This window comes from Perna viridis, chromosome 12, assembly GCF_037379345.1.
Source record: "Perna viridis isolate PV_CMFRI_1.1 ecotype Kerala chromosome 12, ASM3737934v1, whole genome shotgun sequence".
Lineage (NCBI taxonomy): Eukaryota > Metazoa > Mollusca > Bivalvia > Mytilida > Mytilidae > Perna > Perna viridis.
Genome location: NC_142456.1, coordinates 7,610,194 through 7,621,201, shown reverse-complemented (window position 1 = coordinate 7,621,201; position 11,008 = coordinate 7,610,194). Strand labels below are relative to the sequence as shown.

The window sequence follows — 11,008 nt, the reverse complement described above, 5'->3', positions numbered from 1 at the left end:
TTACAACGTATGCTTCATCTTTAAAAGCCATTACAAATTTTGAAAGAAACCCATCCATTTCGAGCCGAGATAATTATACGGAATGGCGGACGGATAAGGTGGTTTCAATCTCGTTGAGTAAGGGTTTAAAGTGATAAAATAAAATAAAAAATAACACCAATGAATATAAAGAAACAGGGGCCTATATCCGTCACTCCTTTTTTATCTGGAATGTTCAACTTGTTATCTTAATTTTTTAATTTAAAACAAGGTGGCCGATATAGGCTTCCATACAGAGATCATAATTTGCTTCACACAAGTCGCTAAAATTAACAACGTACGTAAGTTTTATGTTCTAGAAACACGACACAAATAAAGTGATAGCAATAGACATGATAAATTTTTACCCGTTGTAAACACATTTTTTCCAAAAAAATGGTGTGATGGTAGGACTCGCCTAGCATGTATCATATCTGTCTTCCAATGTTTTGTTTGCGCTAGAAGTCCTCTTATACTGCATTACATGTGAATGTATGTACATTTTTGTACGATGCAGTAAAATTATAGCTATGTATGCCTGCATAAGGGAGATTTTTCGATAAAAGTGTTCATATATTTTGAATCTCCTAGGTGAAACTCCTCCTAAACCTTTCACTGAATGGAAAGACAGTTGGATGAAAAATAAATAAAATATTATTTTTACATGTATCGGATAAATACCATTGTATTGTCCACGAAAATATTTTTGTCTGATAGTACTCACTACCCCTTTTATGTTGTTTTTTCGAGATAAAAAATATTAAATGTACAATACAAGTTAAAAGTCCATTACAAATGTAGGTAAAGTGAGGTAGCGTCATTTTTTTTATTTCTTTCAAAAGATCCTTTCCTGTCGACAGTGTAGTTTGCATTTTTTTTTTCATTTACGTTCACATTTTGTAATTGATTTTTAATGTTTAATGTTTAGCTTAGCAGTCCTGTCAATATTTTCAGACTTCCCATAAAAAATGGTTATGGGAAACAAGTGCGTGGTATTCATTCCACCCTTTTGACGCCTCTTATCGGAGGCAGCAATGTAACGTCATACATTCGTTGCACGACGAAACCTAATAGAACAACAGCTCGGAAGACATTTTTTGAAAATACGTCTGGCCCTCTCTTATAGAAAACTCTGGCAATCAAACGTTTAAGGCTTCACTTTGTTTTTTTTGTTTTTTTTTTGTTGCTTTTTTTTTTCTTTTTGCTGGAGGTAGGTTTGGTGGGGCGCTTGAAACCGTATTAGATGAAGATGATAGTGACGAATTTTAAACGGTAAAGATGTGCATGCCATCAACTATCCTACTTATGACGTGGACAACAATCTAACCTCACTAGAAAGGACCCAATGGCGGGGTGATCGAACGCAGAAATGCGAAATGCATGTAAAGCGAGTTGACTTTTATCTAATAGATTACATTGAAGTTAACAAAAAAGAGAAATAAATGAAATTGGAACATTTGTTCAATAGAAAACGACGAGTAAAAAAGGGAACAAAAGGTTTTGATTTTTTTTTTCGGAGGTCAAAATGTGTATTTTATCAAATTGGGGAGTGGGAGTAGGTATCAATTTAAATAGAACTGTTCACAGTTTTTTTTCTAGTTTAGTTAAGAATTTGAACAGAAGAGCGTTGATATTATCTCTGCTTTTGATCTGCGACCCCGATTCGATGACCTGCTTGTGCGAGGTTCATTCGGATAGACTGAGCACGCTGTTCCTTGTACTTTTTCATGGCGACAGGATCTGTTTGATAAATTTGATCAAGGCCGTGACCTAGCCAGTTTTCACCTGGATGAAGTCCATGACCTGTTGTTTTCATATCAGACTCGGAATCAGAGTCCGAAACAACCGGCTACATATTCCATTCATTTAGTAATCTGCATGGTACGTACGAAAGGGGAATTAGTAAATTTTAAAATAAATTGTAATTCAACTACAAATTTAAGATTTCATTTCCTTTTAGACCAAGTTATTCTTAAAACTTGCTTAATCGTCTCATGGATAGTTTAATTATCCTTCATCATCTTGTAGCACGCTTTTGTTCCTAAGTTAATTGTCTTGTTTTAATCACAAAGCAGCGGGTTCTGAAAAAAATGTACTAATTTATGTTGGTAATGCAAGCATATCATCTTCTTATTCTATTTCCAATACTTTGGAGTATTTGAAATCAAAGTACATGGCATAAACATAAAAAAAACAAATACGATCAACACACACAATGTAGTGAATCAAATAAAATAGATTCTATATAATTGTAAATTTTAGATCGACATATTTATAATCTAGAGTAAAGACTAAGCCAGGAAAACATGCAAAATACGTTATTTAAATTTATTAAAAAAATATACATTAAAAGTAAGGAATAAATGAGCAACCCAAATTTCACGGGGTTCAAGTGAAAAGTAAGGGTCCACTGCTTTTTAATGAACATCCATACAGTCGCTCTTATGATGTCAGCTGCGGTTGAATCAAAAGACAATTACGACAGTGTAAACAAATTCATCATCAAGTGTTCAGGGGCAGATCCAGGATTTGAGTTGGGGGGGGGGGTGTAAATCGAATTTAATGCCGTGCAAAGCAAGGCAAAAATTATTATAGGGTGAAACTTGTCGTGAATTTTTTTTTCTTACCGATTTAGGGGGGGGGGCGTACACCCGGTACATCAGTCCTTGGATCCGCGCCTGGTGGTAACATAATCTTGTCCCGATAGCTTACGTGTAAGAAGTATGGCAGATACCTCAAAGTTTGTAGGAAGATACAGTTCTGTATATCTGTAAGTGCTTTAGGATCGATGAAATGTTAGTTCCACTTATTCCATCTGAAAACTTTAAAAAAAATATGTGTATATGACAATACATTTTCTTTTATAATGTGTAAATAGTGTACTTACTTTGAAGGTTTAATTCATTTTCTTTTACGCACCATTTTCTCTCATTTTGAGCTCGCTTAACTTGGTATAATAGTTACTGGGCCAAAATAAATCTAGTTCCAGTTGGAGTTAAGTTAAATTTTATTCCTCTCGACAATTGATGAGCACTTTTTTTAAACTAGGTTATCTTTCTTTTCACCTTATAATACATTATACCATCAATCGTAGCCACTTTCTGTTTGTTCCGAGAGTAATATTAATCCAGCAAAGCGGTAGTTATACTGGCTTTGGTTTCTCCCATTGAAAACTTCTCCGTTAGGTATTTTCTCAACTTTTCCGTCTTGGAGAATTTTCAATATTTTTTTTCTTTCAATGAGCAAAGAGTTCTGAAAGAACGATCATTTTACTTTTATTTTAGTTCCAGATCCACAAACATTACCTACATACAAACAAAAATAAAATGAGCAATCTGGACTCCACTAAAAACTGGAAGCATGGACCAGGTAAACTGGTATGATAGGCGTCCTCGGCTTTTTTAGAAACATTCGCCGTTATTCTCATAAAATGAGACGTCCGACGAAAGAGAAAAGGAAAACGGCCAATAAATCGGTTTTGATGGTGTAGGTGAATACGTCATATCGATCAACGGGTTCATGATGACGAAAATAAAACTTCTGAAGTAATGACTTTAATCTGTTACCAACATAAACCCTCTTCCAGAAGCCTAAAGGTAAGAAGTCTAGCATGGTACAAAATTCCGCTTAGCTCTGGCAATACATAAATGCTGAAGGGATGTTGCCACAGATGAAAGGAAAGTCCGCATTAGAAGTCATCGCATTTTTTTCGTGTAGTTTGTTCAGAAGATTTCACTTTCAATCGATCTCTAAGTATAGGTCACGATATGAGGCTGACTCAATAGTCTCTGTAGTGCCATTTAACTTAATTTTTTTTTTGATAGATGCGATGTATAAAATTACCGAAACTAGGATTATTTAAAACAATACGTCATCTATATAGCAAAATCTGAGATTCTTGTTAAATGGATTTCCTTTGGATGGATCAGATCAGCTATATATTCAGCATCATAGGAGTGAAAAATAGATCAGTGAGTAGCAGAGCACAATTTGTTCACATTGGAATGTCGACACGTCCATCACATTGGACACATATGTTGTCGATAAAAAAAAATTCAGCATTTTGACAAATTCGTTATATTTATAAGATGATTTGGAATCGTTTTTACATGGAGTATTAGAGATTATGTACGGAGATTCTCTATGTGTACCATGTAGTACACTCCAAGTCACCTCAGATTGTTTGCGGTTTTTTGCGTTTATTGTTGTAATTACTCGACGGTTCGTTTCAAAAACTTGCCATTCCCGAGGTGAAATAACATGATTTCCCGCCATATTTCTGGTTCCCTGCTAATTTATTACTTTATGTGGTAAGACTCTTATTAAGTACCAGTTGTAGCATTTTCATTCGGAACTTCTGGTTTTGTCTTTTACTAAAGGTAAAGATCAGAAATATGGCGGGAAATCATGGTATTTCAGCTCTTCAATTGTGAGATAATAGGGAACATTTCAAAATATCCATCGAAACAAGATGGCGGATAAACAATACATTCAATGCAAAATTCTCGTAGGAAAAATAAATTTTGATTTTTTTCAATCTCGGAGGTAAGAACGGAAAATAATTGCAAGGGAATCGTAGTACAGAACGACATGAATAAAATGGCAAGTTTTTGAAAGGAACCGTCGAGTAATTACAAAAATAAACGCAAAAAACCGCAAACAATCTGAGGTGACTTGGACTATAAGTGTAACGTCTTCTTTCTCTTTCGTTTGGAGTAACAACGAAGTCTAATGCTTTGGAGTCGGAATTTAAAGTTAATATGGGAAAATTAGTATGATGGATTGATAAGTCATAGGTCTTAATGATGTTACATTTCGATAATACTGTAGAATTTAGAGTTTCCAGCAGATCTTTCGAACTTTCTACGATCCACAATGAATTTATACCACTACGACAGTAACAAGTGTCGCGGTGAAATACTCATGGACAACTGTAAGTATGGGAGTTAATAGGTTCAAATAGAGCTTCGTAGGACATTTCGCAGATCGTTCGATGAAGCGTTGTTTGTATGGATTCTTGTGGAATAAATCAATGGGCAGAAGATCACAATCATCGTTTTTAGGTTTTTAATAGAGGAAAAAATGAGGATAGAACGGATTTATGATTTTCTTCTTGCCCCGTGCGGGTCTGGGTGTAAAAAGAATAGGCCAGCAGCAGCGCTAATCTTGTCGTAAGAGGCGACTAAATAGTGCTCAAAACCCTGGTCTGGGGATACGGCACTCTGCACGCAGAGCAATTGGGTTGTGTGCCCCAGGCGGTGGAATGGGGTACCCCTATCATGCTTCATGCAGGGGTCGTCAGGCCATAAGACGGAAAATCTGACCGCAAACCATAGTGGTGCACCGTGTTGGGGAAGATTTCACGTTCCTTGCATGTTAAAGAACCCTTCCATGGTATTCTCTCGGAGTATGAACCTTTTGGCTCCGCCACAGGAGACTAAATTGTCCGACCCTACCTACCTCTCCCTATTTCCAGTGGCAACCTAAATTTGTTGACCCCATTATCCTTGTGCCCCATCCCTCTTTCATGTCATCATCATTTCATGTTCATTTAATCATCCATTTCATGTTCATCGCCTGAATATAGTTGAAATATTACTGCTCGGGCGATAAACCCCAGCACTCAATCAATCATTCTATCTCTTCTTTGGAGAATGTGGTAGCAGAAAAGGTCTTATTACTGATTCTACTTTCTACGTATATCTCCGAAAAACAGCTTGAGTGAACAACACATTAAAACACTAAAATATCTTAATTACTATCACAACAATCGTTTTTCTATCAATTTCAATAAACATGTTAAGACTCCAGGCACAATTATATATTGGTTAAGTTCCATTAAATTAGATTATTTTGTTTTCATAGTACTGCAAATTAAGATAAAGATGAATTTGCACATGTTTATTTTATTAAAAATCCACTCTTTCTTGTCATGTCCTGCATTATGTCAAATACAAGTACATGTTAACAATAACAATAAAGAACGAAAGAGAGATAGTTTGTATACCACTTCAACTTAAACAACAGAAAGGAAAAAAGAGCCAAACTTTATGACTAGTCGAAAGAATGTACGTTTTTTGTAAAAATGTTAAAAATTTCCTTGATTGACAATATTGATAAAAATAAGAGTTAAAGGAACCAAGAATCTAGCGGAAATCAAAAGACTGTAATCCAGGGACAAAGACCAGACATGGAAAACAGACATACACAACAAAGAACATAAAGTAACTAAAATCATACATACAAAGTAACAAAAGCAAATGAGCAATTCGGACTCCACTAAAAACTGGGATCATGGACCAGGTGCACCGGTAGGGTAAGGGAAAAACAGACACACAAAATATATCCTAGAAAACATTTACCCTAAATATTTTTTGTTAATATGATGTCATTCTGAAATCTAGTAACCATACGGTACACAACGCCTTTAAAACACAATTTAGTATATTATTCAATATTTTAACTATTGCTTGTTTTAACTATCTCTTTCCTGTAAAAATGTTCTTTAAACAATATAAAAAAGAATTGAAACTTGTCTTAACCACTATATTCAAATAAAAAAGTAAAATATGACAAGATATGTCTTTAAAAATTGCAGTAAGGATTTGTTTTTCTCTTTAACCAGCTATATTCATGCCAGTTCTTGTTTAGGTAGATAAAATAGAATGTTATTTCCATAGCAATGTTATCTACCAGTCAGCTGGATATTTCCACTTCTTAAATTGCTTTCGGTTTTACCAGAACTATTCGAGCATCGTCGACAGCAAACTATACGAATGACTCTTCTGATTTCTGAGTCGAAAATCCAAATATATGGCCGTGTGAATGACGGAACTAGCAATAGCAGAAACAAATAATGACGAATGGAAGTAGAAAATGTATTTGTGGCGTCACGGGGTACACATCCAGGTGAGCAAAAGTAAAGAATGCTATTTGGTGCAGTGCATAATATTGTTACTATGGTTACTATCAACGTGGCCACCCCAGACGACATTAGGTTTTCAGAGGAGGTTGAATCAGTAGAAGATAGCGTGTCGTCACAATCATCACCCTCAACGATATCTCTAATACTCTGTCGCTTTCTCTTTACCCATATAAGGAGCATGACTAAAAGGAATAGTGCAGGTAGGAAAATAGTATTTTGGATGATTTCTACAATGACAACTGCAAGAATATTTTTCTGCTTGTAGTCTGTCGAAAGCTTACATGTACTGAATTTATTCTGCCTAATTGACGTATACGTTGTGAAGGTGACAAGCCTGTAGTGTGCAAACAGGGGAATTATCGCAAAATACGCAGCAATAATCGGGAAAAGTAAAAGCAGGACCAAAACGATTGTAGAACATAATCCGGGTCTGGTAGTTATTTTCAAAATACGGTTTATACAAAGAGACGTCAAAACAAACGAAATGAAGACTAAGTGCGTCGCGTCGATGTAGCGGGTAATCTGACAAAACACTTCACCATATTGCCATGCGTTTATTGGATTTATAAAAGATTCGACCTGAAATGCAAATGTAATTCCGAAAAGTATGTCTCCGACAGAGCACATGACCATTTTCCAGTAGAATGAATGGCGCCGTAGGTTCGTAAATATGATCAAAAGAACCATCAACAAATTTGAAACTATGATTAGTCCACATGAAACTCTATACATTATCCCGAGGATCGCTGCTGACGACCGGTCATCATCACCATCTAACAATTTGTCTTTTGGTCTCCAAAGGCCTGGTTTGTCCATTGTTCCAAAACGTAAGAAATCGTTCCTAAAATATAACTCAATATATGGTGATCTGGTGAACGTGAAGTCTTAAATAATTGTTACAAAGTTAATCAAAATCAAATACAAAAAATCAACCATATGTTAAACTTTCATGATATGACACTGTTATAAGGGAGATAAATCTAACCTCATTATAGATATGAAAAACTACAATTACTTAATAGGGCAAGTATTTTTAATGGCAGGCATTGACCGGAAAAATCTACACATTTAAAACTACATTTCAACATCTTTTCCTTCGTTTGTCAATATCAATATGGAATATGTTACTTTGAATCATTTTTTCTCTAATGAATAGTTTGAGCATTTTCAAAGACAGTCGTGTTTTGTTTTGAGCAATTATAAAACAGATATGCAAAGAACAACGTGACTTAATTATAAAAGTTTTATTTAAAAAAAAAACGTTACATTAAAATACTGCTATCCTGAATATTTTTTTTTTAAATTACTGAAAGCCGAATAATTTAGAATGAATTAAACTGCTTTCACAGTTTTCTACAGTCTCTGAACTAATATATTGGGTGTTTGACTAAAGCAAACGACATACAAACATATTTCCCCAACCAAAACATTTTATTTTACAAAGGAATAATGCTATATGCTACTCACGTTTTAATCTATTTCTTGATAAAAAAAAAAAAAAACAACAACAAAACAGATGACAATTAACCACAATGTCAAATTGAATAAACGGATAAAAACTTAAGTTACTCTTACCTGATAAATTAAAATGGAAAAGATGTTGTTTCTTCTTATTCGAATATTTGCTTCAAATCTACATGATATAGGTGCATCCGTGTGGTGCTAATGTTCCTGTCATTTGTTGCACAATTTAACATTCGTTGTTGTAGAATTGTATCGCGATACAGGATATAAAATGTCATCTGTCATATTACGTTGATTTAGGGTCATTATAGAAAAAAAGACAATTGGTTTAAATTATTTGTAATATCAGAATTTTAAAATTAGTACTTAATTTTTATATTTTCGTCAATTAGGACCAAAAGCATTGTATGAGAGAAGGATAAAGAGAGGAGGTATATTGTTTGTTGCGTTGCTCTATATTTGGCAGATATTTCACGCATTTCATATTTTTATCAATTAGGACCAAAGCATTGTATGAGAGACGGATGAAAGAGGGGGTGAGATTGGATATGTATTGCCATTTTTTGGGTAGATATTTCAAGCATTTTATATTTTTTGTCAACTAAAACCAAAGCATTCTATGAGAGAAGGATAAAGAGAGAAGGAGAGATTGACTTTAGTGTTGTCCTATATTTTGCAGAAAGTTCAAGTATTCCAGGACAACGAAGTTTGGTCAAATTGAAGTTTTGGGTATCAAGGACCATTGCGTCACCAGCCTCTCCGGTGTTGTATTATATACTTTGCCAGATTTGTTTTGGACTTAACTTGATTACGGATCAGATTATTGTTCGGTAATTTTGTTGTTATTCTTATTCTGATAGTCCAACCCAATGAGAAAATTTTGTACATTTTCTGCGTAATCAGTTATATTTGTTTGTTTTGTTTGTTGGGGTTTATCGTCCGAGCAGCAATATTTCAGCTATATTCAGACGATGAACATGAAATTTATGATAAAATGAACATGAAATAATGATGAAATGAAAAAGGGATGGGACACAAGGACAATAGGGTCGACAAATTTTGATTGCCACTGGAAATAGGGAGAGGTGGGTAGGGTCGGGCAATTTAGCCTTCTGTGGCGGAGCCCTGTGGTTCCTACTCCGGAAGAATACCACAGTAGGGTTCTTTAACGTGCGAGGAACGTGGCATCTTTCCCAACACGGTGCACCACTATGGTTTGCGGTCAGGTTTTCCGTATTATAGCCTGACAACCCCAGCATGTAACACGCCAGGGGTACCCCATTCCACCACCTGGGGCACACATCCCAGTTGCTTTGTGGGCAGAGCACCCTAGCCCCCGGCTAGGGTTCTGAGCACTATTTAGTCGCCTTTTACGACAAGCTTAGCGCTGCTGCAGGCCTATTCTTTTAACACCCGGACCTGCACGGGGCGCGTAATCAGTTACAAAGGTATTACTCGACCGGGCATAAACTTTCGACCCTTCGAACTTGAGACGAGCGCCTCATCATTAGACAGCCGATGTGGTTGAGAGAAAGAGAGTTATCCACTAATGATCGTTTATCGAGACGATAGGCGGAAACATTTTGAATTTATTTCAATTCTTTAAAAATATACTTTAAACAAAATAATGGGTAGCTTCAAATGCATGATTCAACATTATCAACCATTGACAATTGATGCGCTTGCAATGAAGACTCCTTGTTAATACGTTTAATTCCAATCTTAAAGTGAATATTAATTAATTAAGAAAAGTTTTCGTTCCTGTGACTATGTTTGTTTGTTATGGACACGCTTCTTAATGTGCAGCTGTTCGTATGCGAAAAAAACATTAACGATCATTTATTTCTTGAGGGACAGAATTCCTAAATTGATTTGATACTTTGATTTACTTAATGTTGAACATATTAAAAGACAAATTAAGGAAGGACGGACAGAGGATTTCGTACATACATATCCCTGGGCTGTTATGTTTTTATTCGAACAAAAATACATTTGAATATTAATTTCATAATGTATTATTGCATTACGACAATTGCACTGTTAATGTACGACCTTGTGATAGATATTCAATGAAGCTATATATTTGGCTTGGTATGCTGTTTTAAGTCGATTTTGGGATATATTAGGCGAGTTAGACTGATATATAACTGGCTATCTCAATCGATCTCCCCAAATACGTTCTGCACTGGACTCTTTCAAGTAATATCCTTTGCGTTTTAAGCTATACTTTACAATGAATGAGTCAAAATAAAAATTTTAATCAATTTTATGTTTATTTCAACACTCATGGCCTAAATTGGCTGCATTGATAAAAGTGTAAATGTTTAGCTCTCGATGAACAATTACAGATACAAATACACACCACAAAGAACAAACATGAATAGATAATATAATTATAAATGATGAAATAACAACAAAACCGAAACGCTGAAACATGTTTTGAAAATAATTTAGCGAACAAATGAGCAAGAACATTACTAATACTAGATTGTGAAAGTATTTATTTTCGTTGGTATCAATTTTCGTGGTTTAGGGGAAAAGCACAAGTTCGTGAATTCTTTAATTCGTGGTTTAGATGATCCTGTCATACAATTTAAAGTA

General features: G+C 35.0%; 1 protein-coding gene across 1 annotated transcript; it reads right to left on the bottom strand.

Annotated features, from left to right (window-relative positions):
- Nucleotides 1-5,908: 5,908 nt before the first annotated feature.
- On the bottom strand, nt 5,909-8,676 carry LOC148601054 (uncharacterized). Its single transcript, XM_088556208.1, has 2 exons — nt 8,519-8,676; nt 5,909-7,784 (listed from the first exon to the last, which is right to left on the bottom strand). The coding sequence occupies exon 2, from the start codon at nt 7,757-7,759 to the stop codon at nt 6,704-6,706; it is 1,056 nt and encodes a 351-aa protein (XP_088412334.1). The 5' UTR covers nt 7,760-7,784; nt 8,519-8,676; the 3' UTR covers nt 5,909-6,703.
- Nucleotides 8,677-11,008: the final 2,332 nt, after the last annotated feature.